The sequence below is a fragment of the Dendrobates tinctorius genome, unplaced genomic scaffold, assembly GCF_039654945.1.
Source record: "Dendrobates tinctorius isolate UK_male_01 unplaced genomic scaffold, ASM3965494v1 ptg000015l, whole genome shotgun sequence".
In the NCBI taxonomy this organism is placed as follows: Eukaryota; Metazoa; Chordata; class Amphibia; order Anura; family Dendrobatidae; genus Dendrobates; species Dendrobates tinctorius.
The window spans coordinates 34,769,406-34,793,256 of NW_027361683.1; the positions used below are offsets into that span (position 1 = coordinate 34,769,406).

Sequence of the window (23,851 nt, forward strand, 5' to 3'; positions counted from 1 at the left end):
AGTTGTGGCATGTGTTAAAGGGGCGCTCTTTCGCCCAGGGCACATGAAAACCTGCAGCCAGCCCTCCCCCCCCACAAATTTAGCCAAATAACCCCCATTTTTCAGTGCGTAACTTGTATTATGAAGTTAATTAAGGTTGACAAGCTTAAGTAAGAAGAATTGATGCTTTTGGCATTCAAATGGGCACTGTAGGTGTGTTTCCTGTCCTCCTCTCACTGCCGACTTTTATTCCCCATTGACTTACATTGGGTTTCGTGTTTCGGGACGACCCCGACTTTTCCCTATAATCGGACGATCTTGCTCGACCCGACTTTTGGAAAAGTCGGGTTTCACGAAACGAAACGCGACCCTAAAAAAACAAAAGTCGCTCAACTCTAATTACCACAATGAATTTTAACCCCTTAATGTCTATGGACGTGCACAGTCCGTCATGGCAGGAGGTAACTTTCAGCACCATGACGGACTCTGCACATCCTGCCTTTGAACTGTTACTGCGTGTAAACACGCAGTTTCAGTTCAGTGCCGACAGCTGTCTATGACAGCTGAGAGGCACAGGAAGGGGGGCAGGGACTCTTGCACTTGGTCCCTACACCCACAGGGCTGTAATTGGTCGGTCAATCTGACAGACCAAGCACGGCATTGATCAGCAGGAGAAGCTGAAATCTGAGCTTCTCCTTGCCTGATAAGTGTAGGAGCTCAGCGCTGCAGTGGCTGAGCGTTCTGCACTGACAGCTAGGAGCGGAGCCCCCACCGCCCCTGACTGTTAACCCCCTCACTGCTGCGATCGAGCGTGATCGCAGCGTTCAGAGGGGGAGGCAGAGGGTAGGGGGCTCCCTCTGCCTCAGGTCGGCATCCCTGCGATGTAACCGCGGGGCCCGACCTGTACAATGATGACCCGGAGGTGTCATGACAACCTCCGGGTCATTTACCTACAGAGAGCTGGTGAGATCAGGCTCACAGCATGGTGTCAGCAGCTCTCAGCATTGGTATAATGCATTACAATGCTGGAGCATTGTAATGTATTATACCTAAAGTGAAAGTGAAAGTCCCCTAAAGGGAGAAGGTAAAAAAAAACATTTAAAAAAAAATGTTAAAAAAAATTATTAAAAAATAATATAAAAAATTCACTAAAAACTCCCCTAAAAATTACACATTTCTATGTAAAAAAAATAAAATAAACAGAAAAATACACGTTTGGTATCGCCACGTCCGTAAAAATCTCATCTATAAAAGTATCACCCTAGTTAACCTATTCAGTGAACGCCTTAAAAAAACACACAAAAAAGTAGCAAATTATACTTTTTCCAAGCAGTATCATCATTCCGCTTGGAAAGAGTGCAATAACAAGCGATCAAAAAGATGGATATAAATAAACATGGTACCGCTGAAAACGTCATCTTGTCCTGCAAAAGACGAGCCACCATACAGCATCGTCAGCAAAAAAATACAAAAGTTATAGCTCGCAGAATAAAGTGATGCAAAAATATTTTTTCTATAAAAGTTTTTATTGTGTAAAAAACACCAAAACATAAAAAAACTATATAAATGAGGTATCGCTGTGATCGTAGTCACCAGAAGAATAAAGCTGCCATACTAATTTTACCACATGCGGAACGGAGGGGGAAAAAAAAGCATTCCTAAATTGCTGTTTTTTTCATTCAAAAAATGAACAGAAAAATCAGAATAGAAAGCGATCAAAAAAGTTATGTGCCCGAAAATGGTACCAATAAAAACGTCAGCTCTTCCCGCAAAAATCAAGCTGGCACATGACTCTGTCGGCCGAAATGTGGAAAAATTATAGCTCATAGAAGATCATTTTTGTGGAAAAAATATGATTTTTTAATTTTACGGCTCTACGTTATAACCTTCTGTGAAGCCCTTGGGGGTTCAAAGTGCTCAACACACATTTAGATAAGTTCCTTGGGGGGTCTAGTTTCCAAAATGGGGTCAGTTGTGGGGGGTTTCCACTGTTTAGGTACATCAGGGGCTCTCCAAACAAGACATGGCGTCCGCTCTCGATTCCAGCCAATTTGACATTCAAAATCTCAAATGATGCTCCTTCCATTCTGAGCACTGCCGTGCGCCTAAAGAGTGCTCTTCCTCCACACATGGGGTATCGGTGTACTCAGGAGAAATTGCACAACAAATATTGTGATTCATTTTCTCCTGATACCCTTGACAAAATAAAAAAAATTGTGTCCAAATAAAAATTTTGGGGGAAAAAAGTTAAATGTTCACTTTTTCCTTCCACATTGCTTCAATTCTTTTGAAGTACCTAAACGGTTAATAAACTTCTTGAATGTGGTTTTGAACACCTTGAGGGCTGCAGTTTTTAGAATGGTGTCACTTTGGGGTATTTTATGTTATATTGACCCCCCCCAAACTCACTTCAATTGTGAGGTGGTCCCTAAAAAAAATGGTTTTGTAAATTTTGTTGGAAAAATGAGAAATCGCTGGTCAACTTCTAACCCTTATAACTTCCTAAGAAACAAAAATTTTGGTTTCAAAATTGTGCTGATGTAAAGTAGACATATGGGAAATGTTATTTATTAACTATTTTTTGTGACATATCCTTCTGATTTAAGGGCATAAAAATTAAAAGTTTGAAAATTGCAACATTTTAAAATTTTTTGTCATATTTCCATTTTTTTCATAAATAAACGCAAGTCATATCGAAGAAACTTTACCACTAACATGAAGGACAATATGTCACGAAAAAACATTCTCAGAATCAGCGGGATACGTTGAAGCGTTCCAGAGTTATAACCACATAAAGTGACAGTGGTCCGATTTCAAAATTAAGGCCTGGACTTTAACCTACAAAATGGCTTGGTCGTTAAGGGGTTAAACAAAACAATTCAGATGCAGTTGAAGTTCAGACTTTCAGCTTTCATTTGAGGGTATCCACATTAAAATTGGATGAAGGGTTTAGGAGTTTCAGCTCCTTAACATGTGCCACGCTGTTTCCTTCACAGCAAAACCTTCCAAATGCAAGCACCACACCTCAAGTCAACTCCAGACCTTTTATCTGCTTGAGAATGACATAACGAAGGGATTGCCCACACCTGTCCATGAAATAGCCTTGGAGTCAATTGTCCAATTACTTTTGGTCCCTTTAAAAACAGGGTGGCACATGTTAAGGAGCTGAAACTCCTAAACTCTTCATCCAATTTTAATGTGGATACCCTCAAATGAAAGCTGAAAGTCTGAACTTCAACTGCATCTGAATTGTTTTGTTTAACATTCATTGTGGTAATGTCTAGAACCAAAATTAGAAAACTGTTGTCTCTGTCCAAATATATATGGACCTAACTGTATGTGTGTATGTGTGTCCAGGATTGGCATCCGCACCGTCGCAGCTACAGCCACAAAATTTGGCACAGTCACACGTCTGGACCCCGAGAGCATCATAGGCTATGTTATGAGGCGAAATTTTAACCCCGCGCGTTCCAATTCACCAAACAATTTTGCCCCTATCTACATAATGGGGAAAAAATGAAAGGAAAAGTGTTGGAGACAAATTGACAGCTGCCAGATGTGAACAAGGGGGACTTAAAGAATGAGAGCGATGGCGCCAAAGAGTATATACCGTACAGTTGCTAAGGTGGGGCCCTGACATGGGATACTGACCACACACGGGGATATGAACACACACACACAAAATGGGCCACACACTACCGCGTGCTTCAACACATATACCACCCTCAGCACACATTTCACCACGCATACACCAACCTCGCCACATAAAATTCCAAACACAAAAGTCGCCACTCAAAACTCGCCACGCTGTCCCAGAGCTGTTTAAAAGATGAAAAATGAGCTGTGATTGGTTTTCTTTGTAGACAGTTGTGGTAACTGAGGCCTATTATTCTTATAATTTCTATGGTGTTATCATCCTTCTGTAAAGCTGGAAATAACACAATTTATTACCGTGCCAACACAGACCACCCTCTGACACAGACTGCAGGGGGAGCCCAGTATCACACAGGATAGGATTAGATACACAGCTCAGCAGTCAGTATCACACAGGATAGGATTAGATACACAGCTCAGCAGTCAGTATCACACAGGAGAGGATTAGACACATGGCTCAGCAGGCAGTATCACATAGGATAGGATTAGATACACGGCTCAGCAGTCAGTATCACACAGGATACGATTAGATACACAGCTCAGCAGTCAGTATCACACAGGATAGGAATAGATACACGGCTCAGCAGACAGTATCACACAGGATAGGATTAGATACGCAGCTCAGCACACAGTATCACACAGAATAGTATTAGATACACGGCTCAGCAGACAGTATCACACAGAATAGGATTAGATACACGGCTCAGCAGTCAGTATCACACAGGATAGGATTAGATACGCAGCTCAGCACACAGTATCACACAGAATAGTATTAGATACACGGCTCAGCAGACAGTATCACACAGAATAGGATTAGATACACGGCTCAGCAGTCAGTATCACACAGGATAGGATTAGATGCACAGCTTTTATGTGCAATATAATCATTATAATTTGTTATACCTAACCACAATTGGTTACTATGCCCAGGCAATGCCGGGCTCTTCAGCTAGTATATAAATATATACTGTATATATATAATTAGATATACAGATAGATAGATTTGTGAGTGATATATATTTACAGTGGTTTGTGTGTGTAGCTTACTGTACATGTATTTTATTACTAAATAAATTATTTTCCAAAAAAATGGAGTGAGATGCCCAAAATTTTATTAACCAGCAGAGGGAAAGCAGACAGCTTGGGGATAATGTTTATAGCCAAGGAAGGGAGTAATACCCATGGAGCTCCCCAGGCTATTTATGATAATAACCATGAGTAAGACGTAGCTGAAATACATTGGTTGGAGACCACTGGAGGAACCGCATGTCACATGGACCCGTCCTGTGTGACACGGCTCGCAGGCAAGTAACTAAAACAACAAGACAAGGGGTAGGGAAACAGTTACAATGGTGGGCCCTGCGATAGGGAAAGGGGACAGGGAGACCTCCTGCACTCCCCTGAGTCAGTGTCCCTAACGCTCCTAACGTTCCCTATGCCGGTTCCGCACTACTTTATTTCATTTTTTGAGTCCCCCATTTTAATAACAAGTAAATGCTAAGTATACAGCTGTGAGCTGATATTAATAGCCTGGGAAGCTCCATGGGTATTACCCCCTTCCCAGGCTTTAAACATCTTTCCCCAGCTGTCCGCTTTCACTTTACTGGTTAATAAAATTTCAGGGGATTTCAAACCATTTTTTTCAGAAAATAGTTTATTCAGTGACAAAATGCATGTACAGTATGTACAGTAAGCTACACAACACTGTAATAATTATATACTAACTTGGCCCGTGTGAAATTTTCGCACATTGGTCGTCGGGGCGCAGGCAATTTCAGAAAAAGCAAACTGGTCAAATGTAAATGTATTTCATCAGATGATGAACACAGACAGGTATTTATATACGTAGATTGGTGATACAATAAATTGGTTTGGTAAGTAGAGGCCAAAAAATGTCTTCCGGTTGAGGTGCCACCTGCAGGTCATTGTGACTTTCTGCATGTTTATGAAAATGAATGTTTAAACTGTATTTAGTGATAAAATCGTGAATGTGTGGTTTGTTTGGCTTTTTTCTTGCTGAAGGGAGCAAGCTAACCTTTCAAATGGTGTATCATTTGTGTGTGGGGGGCGAAGTAATCAGCGAACAAGCATTGCATGTATACAAATGTGTGCATACAGTGCCTTGCAAAAGTATTCGGCCCCCTGGAACTTTTCAACCTTTTCCCACATATCATGCTTCAAACAAAAAGATACCAAATGTAAATTTTTGGTGAAGAATCAACAACAAGTGGAACACAATTGTGAAGTTGAATGAAATTTATTGGTTATTTTAAATTTTTGTGGAAATTCAAAAACTGAAAAGTGGGGCATGCAATATTATTCGGCCCCTTTACTTTCAGTGCAGCAAACTCACTCCAGAAGTTCATTGTGGATCTCTGAATGATCCAATGTTGTCCTAAATGACTAATGATGATAAATATAATCCACCTGTGTGTAATCAAGTCTCCATATAGTGATAGTCTCAGGGTTCTGTTTGAAGCACAGAGAGCATCATGAAGACCAAGGAGCACAACAGGCAGTTCCGTGATACTGTTGTGGACAAGTTAAAGCCGGATTGGGATGCAAAATGATTTCCAAAACTTTAAACATCCCAAGGAGCACTGTGCAAGCGATCATATTGAAATGGAAGGAGTATCATTCCACTGCAAATCTACCAAGACCTGGCCATCCCTCTAAACTTTCATCTCAAACAAGGAGAAGACTGATCAGAGATGCAGCCAAGGGGCCCATGATCACTCTGGATGAACTGCAGAGATCTACAGCTGAGGTGGGACAGTCTGTCCATAGGACAACAATCAGTCATACACTGCACAATTCTGGCCTTTTGTGAATTTCCACAAAAATTTAAAATAACCAATACATTTCGTTCAAATTCACAATTGTGTTTCACTTGTTGCTGATTCTAAAAATTTACATTTGGTATCTTTATGTTTGAAGCATATGTGGGAAAACGTTGAAAAGTTCCAGGGGGCCGAATACTTTCGCAAGGCACTGTATATGACTCAACTGCAGTGAAGTGTGCAATCCTCTAATGTGCCTGAAATAGGCTGGGCAAGCACTTGAGCAAGCTGGAAAGACCCCAAGGCAAATGTTTGGATTTATTTGTGATGTCTGTAAGCAGGTTTGTGATAGTGTGCTTTGGGATAGTGTGCTGCCACCTGCAGGTAATTTGACCTTTCAAATGGTGTATCATTTGTTTGTGTGGGTATAGTATGAACGGAGCAAGTGTGCAATTCAATAGGCAGTGCATGTTTACAAATGTGTTTGCATATGTGCCTCACCTTCAGTGAAGTGTGCAATCCTCCAATTTGGTTAAAATAGGCTGGGCAAGCAGTTTGGCAAGCTGCAAAGCCCCCAAGGCAAATGTTTGATTTGTTTGTGATGTCTGTAAGCAGCTTTGTGGTAGTATGCTTTGGGGTACAGTGGTGGCACCTGCAGGTCATTTATCCTTACTGCAGGTTTATGAAAATTAATATTTAAACTGTATTTTGTGATCAAGTTGTGGCTGTGTGCTTTGTTTGGCTATTTTCTTGCTGAAGGGGGCAAGTTTACCTTTTAAATGGTGTATCCTTTGTGTGAGAGGGTGCAGTATGAACGGAGATACAAAGGAATCACCGAAAAACAGTGTTTAGAAATAATAGAATAGATGTGACTGACATCTTTATGTCTATCTATTCTATGTGTATATATCTATTCAATTTTATCGGGTCACGCTGTCATTTTCTTGTAAGCGGCAGATGAAATGTTGGGTTTTCAAGGACGTGTAAAATCGGATTTTTTTTTTAACACACTCACTGACTTGCATTGGCGAGTCTCATCCGAGACACGAGGACAATCACTGCATGATGTGATTTTTTTTTTTCTCATCCCAACCTGAGGTGGGAAAAAAATTGCAGATGAGCAGAGACTCATGAGCAGAGTGTGATGCAGCAGCAAAAAAGGCAAATGCAATTCTAGGATGTATTAACAGAAGCATACAGTCTAGATCACGTGAAGTCATTACTTCCCTATACTCCTCTTTGGTCAGACCTCATCTGGAATATTGTGTCCAGTTTTGGGCACCACATTTTAAAAAAGACATCAACAAACTATAGCAAGTTCAGAAAAGAGCGACCAGAATGGTGAACGGTCTGCAAACTCTGTCTTATGAGGAAAGGTTGCAGGATTTGGGATTGTTTAGTTTGCAAAAGAGAAGACTGAGAGGAGACTTAATAGCTGTCTACAAATATCTCAAGGGCTGTCACATTGTAGAAGGATCATCTTTATTCTCATTTGCACAAGGAAAGACTAGAAGCAATGGGATGAAACTGAATGGGAGGAGACACAGATTAGATATTAGAAAAAACTTTTTGACAGTTAGAATGATCAATGAGTGGAACAGGCTGCCATGAGAGGTGGTGAGTTCTCCTTCAATGGAAGTCTTCAAACAGAGGCTGGACAGACATCTGACTGGGATGATTTAGCGAATCCTGCTTTGAGCAGGGGGTTGGACCAGATGGCCCAGGAGGTCCCTTCCAACTCTACGATTCTATGATTCTATGATTCTATGATTCCTAGATTAACATTGGTCAAAGTGCAATCCAATTTTTTATCTGATTGCACTCGTCCGTTTTTATCGCAAATGAATATGAGCCTTAAGCTTAAGATTCATTTATTCAGAAACAGGGAAGTACAATGCCAATGCATGAGCTTCCTCTGATCAAAGCACTGTGAGTTCCCCAATAAAAGGCCTAGTAGTGGAAGCAGCCACGGCCTCGTCCATCATTCGTCACTCAATTGCATAATTGCACCGACGATTGTAGGCAGCGGAGTTGCGTTTCCTTGACAAACTGGCAACAGTGGTAGGATCTGCGTGATGTACCCTGTGTTATCCGTGACAAACTAGTGGCAGCAGTGCAATCTGTGTGCACCCCCCCCTCTGGTGTCCTCCATGACATATACCCAAAATGATTGAGTACAACTTATATTAATGGGAAGACCCAAAATTTAGTGAAGGAGTAAAGGAAGAAGCTATAATGTGGACTACAAGGTTGGTTACAGTGGATCGTTTATTAGACAAGTGTTAAAATCTGTAATGTAGCACCGTGTTCCCTATGTGGACATCTGTTGGCAATATGCAACATGGTCCTGAACAATGCCAGGCAAGCTGACAAAAAGAACCCTACAACTCTTTTATCACCCCAAACAACCAATGTTTGTACAGCTAAGTGATGGCCGCCTTTATAAAAAAAGTGATTAAAACGTACCCCAGAACACCCCCAATAAGATGATACTATTGTCACAGGATAATTGTTTACCTATTTGCAGCCACCATTGCCATATGAGAGGAAATTCTTGTGTAACTATAAGAATAAGAGTAAAATTTAGTTTTATCAACAAGTATCAAATATATTCCAAACCTAGAAGAAAACCTTATCTCTGAAGTTTATTAGGTGTCTGAAGCAACCTCCTCTGGTGTTGATGGAAAAGGAATTTTTCACAGAAAACATCCAGAAATGCAGCAGGAGAACCAGAGACATTCCAAGTATCTGGTATCTTACCACCATAAGTACATCTGCAGGTTGTACAGACCAGTGGTGGTGAACCTGCCACATTGTGGAAGCTTCAAAAGCAAGCCTTTACTCATGAAGGTACAGGCCTTTACACTGTGTGTCCTTTGTTACAAATGTGTCCATGTAAAGATGTTGCATACAGATGTTGCATGCATTAATTTGATACTTAAAAGAGTGATCTGAAACTAACACTTACTTTAATCCTAAATTTCCATCTATTTAATAATAATAATAATTTAATTTTTATTCTAATATACTGTAATTAAAGAGTCCCTTTCGTTCCCTCACTATGCTATTTAACTATTTTTTTCTTACTTCTTCCTGTTTGATGACGCTTCTTTTGAGAATCCCAGTGCATGCTAGGATACTCAAATGAGTCATCATCGGGGGCAGTGGTTGCTGTCACTGCGAGAGTCGCCATACTCTCTCTGAAATGCATCATCATCAATCAAGTCCACTTCAGGGCCTAGGCTAGTAAATACTCTACTAAGCATGTGTCGGTTATCAGTTTCAATGTATGATCAGTAGGATCTTCAGTTTTGCGCAACGTATCCCGTTCCGAAAGGCATATTCTCATGAATGGGTATAACAAGGAGGGCTAGAGTCTGAATATGCTAAAATATATCAAAGTTTATTTATTCCAACATAAAGTAGCAATCACAGTATACATAATTACTGATACAAATGTGATTTGATCCCTAGGTAAAAAGTAGCCCAGGGAATAGTTCAGGACATAATAAGCTAAATACGTACAACTGAGAGTAATATTTCCAAGTCTTATGATAGGAAATATATGGATAATCTGATGCCCATATTCAATATAGCCCTATATATTCCCCACCATAGGGCTATATTGAATATGGGCACCAGATTATCCATATGATACTATAAGACTTGGAAATATTATTTTCAGTTGTACGTATTTAGCTTATTATGTCCAGACCTATTCCCCGGCCTACTTTTTACCTAGGAATCAAATCACATTTTGTGCCTGTAATTATGTATTATGTATTTTTTGATTGTTACTTTGTTATAATAAATCAACTTTGATATCATTTAGCATATTCAGACTCTAGCCCTACTTGCTATATATATATTAAGATGAGTCGCTAAAATATATGGGTACATTAACAATGTGGAACTGGCATTTTTGTTTAATTCTCATGAATAGGGTTTAGGACTGGAGCATAAATGACACATTAGTCTATTATGGTTTATATCTTAGAGGATCCACTAATTTAGTGTCACAGGCTTACCGCGATAGGGAGGAGCTAGAAGTCTGCAGCGTCTGATTTCTCCTATTACTGCACTGATTAGAAGCACTTCACCTTCTTATTAAATGGTGTAAATTTCTTAAGCAGTGCAGGGGTTAGTCTGCTCTGTTGAGAGCTCCTGGAAGTTTTCCCGCATTAAGACTCTCAGCTGTGAACTGTTAGCCACTCCCATCTCCTATATAATCTGGACCCTGGCTAGCACACTTTGTCAGATATAGCTTATGCTGCATGTCTGGAGGTTGTTGGTGGTTGTTGTTGGAGAAGGCGTTAGGTGGATTTATCTGTGACTCTTGCTAGGTTATGAGTGTATGATAATTGACTTTCTTCTCCTACTTCGGTTTAACCCTATCTCCCACTCCCCGGTGTTTACCTCTGCTGTTTATGTGTGTGTATTTGTATGATTGGTATTTTACTTTATCCCTGTTTGTATTAACTTGTTAGTCTGGCTGGTGTTTTATGGTACACTACTACTCCCTCTACCCTGGGGAAGGGTACGTGGTCCTGGCATCTTCATCATCAGAAGTAATCTGGGGAACAGGGCGAGATAGAGCACTCCTAGCATTAGAGACAGGGAAGGAGCCCCTGGTCCTGGGACACCCGACTACAGAGTCATGACACTTAAATCCATGTGTAGGATCTAGTGGTATTATCCCACAGAGCTTAAATTTGTCCAATATAGTAATACCCCAGAATACATATTGATACCACGGTTAGATCCACGTTTTGCCAGCCATGAAGTAGATAACCACATTCTACAGATGTAAGCATTCCAATTGTGATTAAATGTCATCATTTCAAAGTGAATAACCCTGCAAGTGATTCAAAGAAACAGTAAAAATCCAGGTAACCCATGTATATACATCACTGACCTGCACAGCAGATGATTACATGAACAAAAATCACCGTGGCTGAGTAATCCCACATCATGGAGCCAACAACAGGGACAAAGAAGAGGCCACTTAGGAAGAAGGTTATCCCTGCCGAAATCACATGTACTGTTAGAAAGAATAAACTTGTGGTTAAGTTTAGTAGTACCAAAGTGGCTTAAAAACACCTGTGAGGTATTAATTTCTAGTATGTTATGACTAAAGTTAATAAATACTATATAAACTATATGGATAGAAGTATTGGTCCATATCTCCCAATCATTAACTTCAGGTTTTACATTCAGTCCATTTGTCACAGGTGTGTAAAATCCAGCCTATAGCCATGTAGTCCGCAATTACAAACATTTGTGAAAGAATGGCTCTTTCTATAGAGCTCACTGAATTTGAGCATGTTACTGTAATAATATGCCACCACTCTAATAAGTCAGTTTATGAAATTTCTTCGCTTCTAAATTCTTCATCAGCTGTGAGTGGTATTGAAAAAGTGGAAACTCACCCGCGAAGTGGAGAACAGTGAATAAAATTCACCATCACTGCTGAGTCAATAACTGCAGAGCCTCAAATCCAAGCCACAGTTAGGGCCAATTTAGACAGCATTATAAAGACTATTACAGGCAATCTATCCTTTTTGGCTCAGCTAGAGACTTCCATCTTTGGGAAGATTCTGGCAGTCAAAACTTTTATCCTTCCCAAAATTTTATACATATTTAGGACTTTACCAGTTAGCTTTCCGCACCAAACCATTGATAGAGCTCAAGAGCTCATCCGATTATTTATTTGGAAAGATAAAAAAGCAAGAATATCTGCAGACTTGATGTACAAAAATAAAAAACATGGGGGCGCAGGACTGGCCAACATATACGCTTATTATCAGGCCTCGCTCATCAAACAGAGCTGGCACTGGTTTACTGAAAACATGACGCATCCAGTTTGGTATGGCTTGGAGAGAGATGCTAGTGATAGACGTTCCTTGCAAAAGCTTTTCTTTCACTTCCTTCTGCAAAAGCCTAGTGCGAACTCATCTCATCCTATATTCCGGCCGATAATCTCAGCCTGGAGGGAACTCATTAAGCCAACTAAAAATATCAAAAAAGCAGAGCAAATCTTAAAGTTGCCTCTATGTTCATTGGCACTGATGGATGATCTCCCGATACCGGAGGTTTGGGGGAAATCTGGAATTAAAAGGGTGGGGGATGTTTTTAGTGGAGTGGAGTTCCTGAAATTCGGTGAGATCAGGGTTAAATATAATTTACCGTCATCTGAGCTGGTCTTTTACACCATGTTGAAAGACAGAATTTGGAAATTCATAAAAGGGAAGACTTTGAATTATGAAATGCTATCTTCACTATTGTGCAACCTTAAAAATAAAAACCTCTGGAGTCTGTGTAATTTGTATAGATCTGTTGTCAAAGACCTAACGAGCCACAAAAGCATATATATGAAGAGATGGGAGTCCGATTTTGGTGCTGATATCCGTCTCGAGAACTAGAACGATGCCATCAAAAACGCTTACAATTCCAACATATCGATGGGCCTTCATGAGAGTTATTTCAAATTGTTAAATAGATGGTACTATACCCCGACGAGGTTATCACATTTTAACACAGAGCTATCTTCCTTGTGCTGGAGAGATTGTGGACACCAAGGGAACCTCTACCATATTTTCTGGGGTTGTTCAAAAATCAAAAACCTCTGGCTTCCAGTCACACAGCACATTAACCTCATTGCTAAGGACTTCACAATTACACCCGAAAGAGCACTTCTTTCATTAGACATGGAACAATTTGATGATTCGGTAAGACACATTATCATACACATCCTCTTATTGACCAAGACCATGTTAGCACAATGGTGGAAGAAAGCAGAGGTTCCCAAGTTTTCAGACATACTTGACAAGATAGGCCAACACAGCGATTTAGAACGCAGATTTGTGATTGACAACAATCACATTCACAAATACTCAAAAAAATGGAAGACCTGGAACAACGAATTTCATATCAAATAGACTTAACAAGAGGCACTATATTTTGAAGTTTAAACCTGGGCGCTTTAGTACTGGAATGCTGTATCTCCTTCCAAGAATGTTACCCCATAATAAGGATGGTCGATTTTTTTTTTTCTTGTATGTTGTTATTCGATATATGTTATTCTATGCCTATTTGAGGGTTCTCTAGTTTTTAAAATTTTTTTCCGTACCTGTACAAGGTTGTTTATTCCCCCACTCCCTTCCCTCCCTTCCTACCTTCCTTTCCCTACCCTGTTTATTTCTAAAAAAACAATAAAATTATTTGAAAACAAATAACTGCAGAGCCTCAAAACCTCTTCTGGTATTAAGATCAGCACAAATATCGGGAACTTCATGACATAGATTCCCAAGACCAGTTGCATGCAGGCCTTACATTACCAAGCCCAATGTCATGCATTAGATGAAGTGGTGTAAGGCACTGGACTCTGGAGCAGTGGGAACGTGGTCTGTGGAGTGATTTACGCCAGGAAAACATTACCTGCTTCACTGCATTGTGCCAACTGTAAGGTTTGATGGAGGAGGGATAATATCATGAGGTTGTTTTACAAAGATTGGTCTTGACCAAGGATGCACAAGCTTTTTTGGTCCAAGGGCCATAATTCTCATACTCAGCCTTTCTAGGGTCTGCACTAAAAATGAAGGGGTATTGCCTCCTGGGACTTTTGTGGCTTATTGAAAGTATATGCCATAAATGTCTGATAGGTACAATTTTTACTTACAGAAAATCAGCACTCTAATGGTATGTGCACACTGAGTTTTTTTTACGACAATTTAGAAATAGATTCTGCTCCTAAATACACATCAAAAACTGTGTCAAATACTCTTTGAATACGTTTCCGACTTATTTCAATGGGAAAAGCTACTAAAGTGCACCCAGTGCTATTTTTCTACTTTATTTTGAACATTTTTCAATATTCCATTTGGAAGCTTATTCAAAGAATATTTAAAGCACTTTTTATTTGGATTTGCAGTAAAATTCACTTCTAAATCCTTGTTAAAAACTGTGTTGTTAGACAGAGCACATAGCTCTCTACAATAGGTCATGCTTTTTTGCTTACTGCAAAAAGAACTCCCATAAACTATAGTGGAGCCACAGACAAGGAAGGCCACGTGTCTAAATCACAAACTTTCTGGAGTACCAAACAGATTAAGTGACCCAATTCTTCTGATGTATGAGGCATCCAGAGATGTCTACACCGTGCACCATTAGTACGTGTCAGTCCCAGCTTCTCAGGGGGGTTTAAAAGGATAAAACCACCATCCCCTTACAGTTTCATGAGTGTTTTTGTGTGATTGCAGTTTCCTTTCACTCCCGTCTGTCTGGTTTGTGCTATCCTTTTCACATCTGTCCCATACCTCTCTGGGTAGTAGCGGGAATAGTTTCAGTGTGCATTCAGGAGCCTAGTAAGGTTGGAGACCCAGTCCTCTCTACCTTCAAGAGTACCCCTGGGACAGGGATAGTGAGGGCCCCAGCTCCAGGGACAGTTGCAGGCCCCCTCTCTCTCTTACTTCAGACTGGCACATCGTGACATTATCACCAGCCCATTTCGTTCCTTGTGTACTGGAAAGCCATCATGGACGTGGTGGATGCCCTGACCGCGCAGATGCAGTCCTTGTCTTTATAGGTGGCTGACATCAAGCAGCAACATTAGCATGTGCTAAACGCCACTACACAGGTTCTGCTAAATCTAAAACCATCCTCCAAACCCCAGGTAAATTTGCTGGATTGTGTCAATGGGAACTGAAGTAAGTTTTCTATTTTTCTTTCTTCATGTAAATTATTTTTCGTGTGGGTATTGTTCTGTCGTTGCTCCATGGAGATCTTCAGACGGGCATTTTCTCTGCCTGAGTAATCTCCTGTTTGTTCCTCTGTAGACACTTTTTTCTCTGCTCTGGGCCTCATTTATGATGACCCTGATAAAGTGGCGGTTGCTGAATCAATGGTCCACAGGTTGGTTCAGGGAAAACGTAGTGTGGAGGGAGTAAAATTAGATACTCATGCTTGTTTCTGTCTGTGCTGCGCGGGCACAGTTCATGTGATGATTTTGTGTCTCAGATACAATAAAAAGTTTCTTAAGGCTAAGGAAAAAGTAGATAAAGAGTCACTAGTTTTTAATAACACTGTTTCTGGAGGTTTGAGGCTGTCTCACATGTAGACTACGGGTTGATTTTTTACAGGTGTCTGGCTAATAAATTTGGAATCATACAGTTGTGGCCAAAAGTATTGACACCCCTGCAATTCTGTCAGATAATACTCAGTTTCTTCCTGAAAATGATTGCAAACACAAATTCTTTGGTATTATTATCTTCATTTAATTTATCTTAAATTAAAAAACACAAAAGAGAATGAAGCAAAAAGCAAAACATTGATCATTTCACACAAAACTCCAAAAATGGGCCAGACAAAAGTATTGGCACCCTCAGTCTAATACTTGGTTGCACAACCTTTAGCCAAAATAACTGTGACCAACCTCTTCCGATAACCATCAATGAGTTTCTTACAATGCTCTGCTGGAATTTTAGACCATTCTTCTTTGGCAAACTGCTCCAGGTCCCTGATATTTGAAGGGTGCCTTCTCCAAACTGCCATTTTTAGATCTATCCACAGGTGTTCTATGGGATTCAGGTCTGGACTCATTGCTGGCCACCTTAGAAGTCTCCAGTGCTTTCTCTCAAACCATTTTCTAGTGTCCTGCTGGAAGACCCATGACCTCTGAGGGAGACCCAGCTTCCTCACACTGGGCCCTACATTATGCTGCAAAATTTGTTGGTAGTCTTCAGACTTCATAATTCCATGCACACGGTCAAGCAGTCCAGTGCCAGAGGCAGCAAAGCAACCCCAAAACATCAGGGAACCTCCGCCATGTTTGACTGTAGGGACCGTGTTCTTTTCTTTGAATGCCTCTTTTTTTCTCCTGTAAACTCTATGTTGATGCCTTTGCCCAAAAAGCTCTACTTTTGTCTCATCTGACCAGAGAACATTCTTCCAAAACGTTTTAGGCTTTTTCAGGTAAGTTTTGGCAAACTCCAGCCTGGCTTTTTTATGTCTCGGGGTAAGAAGTGGGGTCTTCCTGGGTCTCCTACCATACAGTCCCTTTTCATTCAGATGCCGACGGATAGTACGGGTTGACACTGTTGTACCCTCGGACTGCAGGGCAGTTTGAACTTGTTTGGATGTTAGTCGAGGTTCTTTATCCAACATCCGCACAATCTTGCATTGAAATCTCTTGTCAATTTTTCTTTTCCGTCCACATCTAGGGAGGTTAGCCACAGTGCCATGGGCTTTAAACTTCTTGATGACACTGCGTACGGTAGACACAGGAACATTCAGGTCTTTGGAGATGGACTTGTAGCCTTGAGATTGCTCATGCTTCCTCACAATTTGGTTTCTCAAGTCCTCAGACAGTTCTTTGGTCTTCTTTCTTTTCTCCATGCTCAATGTGGTACACACAAGGACACAGGACAGAGGTTGAGTCAACTTTAATCCATGTTAACTGGCTGCAAGTGTGATTTAGTTATTGCCAACACCTGTTAGGTGCCACAGGTAAGTACAGGTGCTGTTAATTACACAAATTAGAGAAGCATCACATGATTTTTCGAACAGTGCCAATACTTTTGGCCACTCTCTTTTTTATGTTTGGTGTGGAATTATATCCAATTTGGCTTTAGGACAATTCTTTTTGTGTTTTTTCATTTAAGACAAATTAAATGAAGATAATAATACCAAAGAATTTGTGCTTGCAATCATTTTCAGGAAGAAACTGAGTATTATCTGACAGAATTGGAGGGGTGTCAATACTTTTGGCCACAACCATATATGATGTCAACAACAACATCACATTAAAGGGAAGGGTATCGGTTTGGAGCATATTGCCGGGGTTAATGCACAAAAAATCTGCATATGGGCTGGGCTGCCTAGTGAAGGGGTTCTGTCAGTGGCATCAGCAGTTTGGGATTTCTTTGGGTTCAGTGGCCCCTCGTAGAAGGGGGGTTACTGTCACGCCTCAGAATTCGATTCAGCAGTCTTGTGGTTGTCTGCTCGTGTCTCTCTCCGCGGAGCCACTGGAGAACAGCGTAATAATTACCCTTTGTCTTTTCATCCACTCTTTTCTTACAACAGCTCATTAGTGGAGGTGCTGGGTGTTGAACTCCAAGCAATTTGACATTGATGACCTATCTTAACCCCTTATCGACCGCCAATACGCCTTTTAACGGCAGTAGTTAAGGGTACCCCCCCAGAGTTGGATTTTCTCCGAGGTCTCTGCTGCCGGGGGTCACCAAGACCCCAGAGAACATGATTCGGGGCAGTTTTTACCGACCCCAGTTTTGCGATCACCGTTTTTAACCGTATAACAGCGACCGCAAAAAAAAAGTCAGATGTGCCATTTAATTTCTGCTGATGCCACTGACAGAACCCCTTCACTAAGCAGCCCAGCCATTTAATTTCTCCCTCCTCTGATGCGATCCCCCCGGTACCTCTCGGTGCTCCTTGACCCTCCTGCTTCTCCCCATGGGCGCCGCCATCTTCTTCCGGGAAGAAAATGGCAAGCGAATGCGCAGTGCGACCATCGAGATCTTCCGGCCGGTACCCAGAAACAATTTTAAGATTTTTCCTATTTGTTCATTTTGGTCACTGTGATAGACCCTATCACAGTGATAAAAAAATAAAAAATAGTAAATAACCCCCCCCTATCACCCCCTTAGTCAGGGAAAAATAAGGAAATAAAGAAAATATATTTATTTTAATTTTAGGGTTAGGGTTAGAATTGAGAGGTTTCCACTGTTTAGGAACATCAGGGGGTCTCCAAACGCTCCTCCATTGGTGGCGCCACCATTGATTCCAGCCAATTTTGCATTCAAAAAGTCTAACGGTGCTCCCTCCCTTCCGAGCCCGACGTGTGCCCAAACAGTGGTTTACCCCAACATACGGGCATCAGCATACTCAGAACAAATTGCACAACAACTTCTAATTTCCCCTTTTACCCTTGGGAAAATAAAAAAATTGGGGGCTAAAATCATTTTTGTGGAAAAAAAAATTATTTTCACGGCTCTACGTTATAAACTTTAGTGTAACACTTGAGGGTTCAAAGTTCTCACAACACATCTGGATAAGTTCCTTGGGGGGTCTAGTTTCCAAAATGGGGTCACTTGTGCGGGGTTTCTACTGTTTAAGCACATCAGGAGCTCTACAAACACAACGACATCTGCAGACCATTCCATCAAAGTCTGCATTCCAAAATGGCGCTCCTTCCTTTCTGAGCTCTGCCATGCGCCCAAACAGTGGTCCCCCCCACATATGGGGTATCAGCGCACTCAGAACAAATTACACAACTTTTTTGTCCAATTTCTCCTGTTACCCTTGTGAAAGTAAAAATTTGGGGGTGAAAACATCATTTTTGTGGAAAAAATATGATTTTTTTTATTTACATGGCTCTATATTATAAACTTCTGTGAAGCACTTGGGGGTTTCAAAGTGTTTATCACACATCTAGATAAGCTCCATTGGGGGGTCTAGTTTCTAAAATGGTGTCACTTGTTTGGGTTTCTATTGTTTTGGCACATCAGGGGCTCTCCAAATGCGACATGGCGTCTGATCTGTTTTCCAGCCAATTCTGCATTGAAAAAGTCAAATGACGCTCCTTTCCTTCTGAGCTCTGCCGTGTGCCCAAACAGTGGTTTACCCCCAAATATGGGGTACCGCCGTACTCAGGACAAATTGAACAACAACTTTGGGGGGCTAATTTCTTCTGTTACCCTTGGGAAAATAAAAATTTGGTGGCGAAAAGATCAAAAACAGTGGTTTTTTTGAATGTTTAAAAAAAATGAACATTTTACTTTTTTTTATTCTACCAAGGGTAATTAGACTGCAAAAGTTATTGTGCTATTTGCCCTGAGTACGCTGATACCTGATATGTGGGGGGAACCACTGTTTTGGCGCATGGCAGAGCTCAGAAAGGAATGAGTGCCGTTTGACTTTTTCAATGCAATCATTTTTTCCCACAAAAATGATATTTTTGCCCCCAATTTTTTTACTTTCCCAAGGGTAACAGGAGAAATTGGACCACAAAAGTTGTTGTGCAATTTGTCCTGAGTAGGCCGATACCGCATATGTGGGGGTAAACCACTGTTTGGGAGCATGGCAGAGCGTGGTAGGAAAGGAGCACCATTTGACTTTTTCAACACAGAATTGGCTGGAATTGAGACGCCATGTTGCGTGTGGAGAGCCCCTGATGTGCCTAAACAGTGGAAACCCCCCAATTCTAACTCCAACCCTAACCCCAACACTCCCCTAACCCTAATCTCAGCCCTAACCCTAGCCCTAACCCTAACCCCAGCCCTCACCCTAGCCCTAAGCCTAGCCCTAACCTTAACCCTAATGGGAAAATGGAAATAAATACATTGTTTAAATTGTATTATTTTTCACTAAATAAGGGGTGATTCAGGGGGTTTTAATTTACTATTTATAGCGGGTTTTATAGCGGGTTTTAATGTTTGGCAGCTGTCACGCTAAAATACGCTTTTTTTGTAAAAATAGGTTTGCATCACCACATTTTGAGAGCTATAATTTTTCCGTATTTTAACCCACAGAGTGATGTGAGGTCTTATTTTTTGTGGGACGAGTTGACGTTTTTATTGGTACCATTATTATTCCGATTTTTGGGGCACAGAATGAACAAAAACCAGCACTTCATGAATTTCTTTTGGGGGGGCGTTTACACCGTTCCGCGTGTGGTAAAATTGATAAAGCGGTTTTATTCTTCGGGTCAGTACGATTACAGCGATACCTCATTTATATAATTTTTTTATGTTTTGGCGCTTTTATACAATAAAAACAATTTTATATAAAAAATAATTATTTTTGCATCGCTGTATTCTGCGAGCTATAACTTTTTAAAATTTTTTCGCTGATGATGCTGTGTGGTGGTTCATTTTTTGCGGGACAAGATGATGTTTTCAGCGGTACTACGTTTATTCATATCTGTATTTTTGATCGCGTGTCATTGCACTTTTTGTTCGGCAGTATGATGATAAAGCATTGTGTTTTTGCTATATTTTTGAAGGGGATCACTAAAGGGGTTAACTAGTGGGACAGTTTTATAGGGCAGGTTGTTACGGACGCGGCGATACTAAATATGTGTACTTTTATTGTTTTTTTTCTTTATTTAGAAAAAAAAATAGGGAATATATTTTTTTTTAAATTTCTTTAGGAATTTTTTTTAAATTATTTTTACAAGTGTTTTTTGTTTTGTTTACTTTATTACATTGTCCCGGGGGGGACATCACTATCTAGTGTCAGAGCGCTGATCTGACACTTTACACAGCGCTGTGTCAGATCTGCAATCTGACAGGCGCTGCTGCAGGCTTCCTCCATGCCTCCTGCAGGGAGGAGACCCTCGGAGTGATGCAGCCCATCGTGTCGCTCCGGGGGTCTTAGGGAAGCACGCAGGGAGCCCCCTCCCTGCGCGATTCTTCCCTGTGCCACCGGTACACTGCGATCATGTTTGATCGCAGTGTGCAAGGGGTTAATGTGCCAGGGGCGGTCCGTGACCACCCCTGACACATAGTGCTGGGTGTCAGCTGTGATAATCAGCTGACACCCGGCTGCAATCAGCTGCGTTCCCCCCGTGAGCGGCGCTGATCGCGTTGGACGTATTATTCCGTCTTTGGGACTTAGGTCCCAGGTCACATGGATGGAATAGTACGTCCAATGTAGGTAAGGGGTTAAGGGTTTCACTAAAGGGGTTAGCTTTTGGGACAGTTTTATTGGGCGGGTTGGTACGGATGCAGTGATACTAAACATGTGTACTTTTATTGTTTGTTTGTTTTCTTATTTACAAAAAAAAGAATTTATTAGAGAATTTTTTTTATTTATTTATTTAGAATTTTTTTTTAAATTATTTTTACACGTGATTTTTTTTTTTACTTTATTTTATTGTCCCAGGTGGGGACATCACTATCTAGTGTCAGATCGCTGATCTGACACTTTGTACAGCGCTGTATCAGATCAGCGATCTGACAGACGCTACACAGGCTTTCTCAGTGCCTGCTGTCAGCAGGCACTGAGAAAGCCACCTCCCTGCAGGACCCCAAAGGCCCCCATGGCCATCTTGGATCAGGGGGCCTGCAGGGAGGAGACCCTGGGAGCAGCGCCAGCACATCGCGCTGCTCCGAGGGTCTCAGGGAAGCAAGCAGGGAGCCCCCTCCCTGCGTGATTCTTCCCTGTGCCCCTGGTACACTGTGATCATGTTTGATCACAGTGTGCCAGGGGTTAATGTGCCGGGGGGCGGTCCATGACCGCCCCTGGCACATAGTGCCGGGTGTCAGCTTTGATAATCAGCTGACACCCGGCCGAGATCAGCGGCGCTTCCCCATGAGCGCCGCTGATCGCGCTGACGTACTATCCCGTCCACGGTCATATGGGCCCGGGTACCGTGGACGGGAAATGTGGCGCCCCCAGGAGTATGGTCGCCACAGTGGCATTACCTTCCTCCTAGGGAGTGTGATGTCATGCTTGGAAGCAATGAAGGGTCTCTCTGTCAGTTAATCACAACACACAACACAGTTCTCATTCCAGGCCAGCAGAGGGAGCTCTGAACCAAAACTGGGGGGAAGAGCTACTCTCTGGGGGCCAGGAATGGGAAATCAGGAGTTCGTGTGAGGAGGGAAACGTGTTTGGACATGGAGGAGAGGAGCTGGAAGATTGAGCAGAGTTGAGAGCTCACTTCTAGCTATAGCGCATGATCTGGAGCCCGGTCTCCAAGGTTGTATGGATACTGATGTTCCTACAGCAGAAATCGGAGGAATAGGAAGCTGTAAATACTCTGTTCCCACATAAGACTCGGAGGCACAACAGCAACGAGTGAGCCAGAAGAAGAAGAAGGCTACAGCTGTCTGCCATACGAGGGAGTTCTAAATGAGAACAAGCAAGTGGAACTTCAGTGTAACACAGTACTGCAAGTACCTAAGATAAGCGCTAGAAAGGAGACTACACACCCATCTGATAGAGAGATTCATAAGTTGCTTCCAGGCCGGCCAGCCTCTGTTCCATCTGTAATCTGGAATTCTGGACTGCATTTACCAAGCAAAGTAAAGGTAAAAGAAACTGCCCCCTATTGTGTCCTTGCCTTCTTCCTGCAAACTCTCCAGCACTGCTACATCTCTGTGCCAGACACTACACCCTCTTCCTCAACACCTATCCTCTTCATCTACTCTGCCCTGGGACTGCAGCCCTGCCTGTGGAGGGCTACAACATCATTGCTGCACCACACCATCTGTCCCAGAGGATCTGTTTGCAGCATCGGCTTAACCCCTTTATTGCCGAGCACCACAGGTGGCGTCACATATCATCCACTCATAAACTTTAACCAGCCATGCTTTAACCCCTTTTTACATGGACACCTAGGGCAACGGACTGGGTCACTGCTACTGTAACACTTCCCTCTGAGATACCGGCCCGGTACCGAGTACCCCACTGCACTGGCGGGCGATCCATTTTGGCGTCACGAACAGGATTTATGGAGCCCGGTGTCCCCGTGTCCTGTGTGCCAGAGACTGTGTTGTGTGCCATAAACTATCTGTGCAATTGCCGGCATTACCCCGCCGCTTGGCGCACGCGGGAAGCCAAAGGGGCAGGCCGTCATGGGCGGAGCCAGCCGAAGAGTGTGAAAAAGTGAAGTGCTGCACGGGAAGAGGCCAGCGCGCGGGAAGTGAGGAGCAGAAGCCTGCAGTCCCGGCGTCCCCTGATCATCCAGCCGGTGGAGCGGCAACCGGTAAGCCAGCGCAACCCCGGGGCCTGGCCAATGTTAACTAGGGGGGAGGAGAATGTCTGAGGCAAGAGCAGATGCAGCGGTGGACACCACCGCACCCCCCACAGCACCGCAGGATGCAGGGGTCAGCGCAGCTGCGGCTCCAATGGCACCGCAGAATCCAGCAGCCAGCGCTGCCTCCAGAGCACTGCAAGAATCAGCGCCCACCGCAGCAGTCCCCATAATGCCGCTGTCCATGCCCTATATACCGGGAGCAGCCTGCCTACCGCAATATTTAGGGGAGTCACATACCCTGAGTGAATTTAAAGAGAGACTGTGCAGTTTGTTTGAGGTGTATCCTCTGTCTGAAAACCAAAAAGTGAACATCCTTATTGGGCAACTAACTGGTGCAGCGCAAAGAGAAGTAAAAGCCTGGCAGGACACTGATAAAGAGACTTAAAAAGATCCTGGCTAAGCTAAGAAGCACCTTTGACACCCGCACTGCAGCTGAAATAAAAATAAGATTCTTTGGGTGTAAGCAGAGAGTGCAGGACAGTATACGGGACTATGCTCTTAACCTACAGGAGGCGCTGCGAGCCATAAAGCAGATTGACCCAGACAGTGTGAAAGATTGAGACAGACTGTTAATTTATTGAGGGACTCCTATCCAGTACCCACAGAGCACAGCTGCACATCATAGCCCTACAAAACCCTGACCTAGACTTTGCAGACT

The 23,851-nt window shown here is 42.3% G+C and overlaps 1 protein-coding gene across 1 annotated transcript in view; it reads right to left on the bottom strand.

Moving 5' to 3' along the window:
• Positions 1-8,868: 8,868 nt before the first annotated feature.
• LOC141074959 (putative transmembrane protein 244) overlaps positions 8,869-23,851 on the bottom strand; it is a 41,049-nt gene continuing 26,066 nt past the window's right edge. Inside the window, exons 3-4 of the mRNA XM_073562283.1 lie at positions 11,329-11,454; positions 8,869-8,975 (exon numbers count right to left, since the gene is read on the bottom strand). Coding sequence (XP_073418384.1) covers positions 8,869-8,975; positions 11,329-11,454 — 233 coding nt within the window. The remainder of the gene's footprint in view (positions 8,976-11,328; positions 11,455-23,851) is intronic.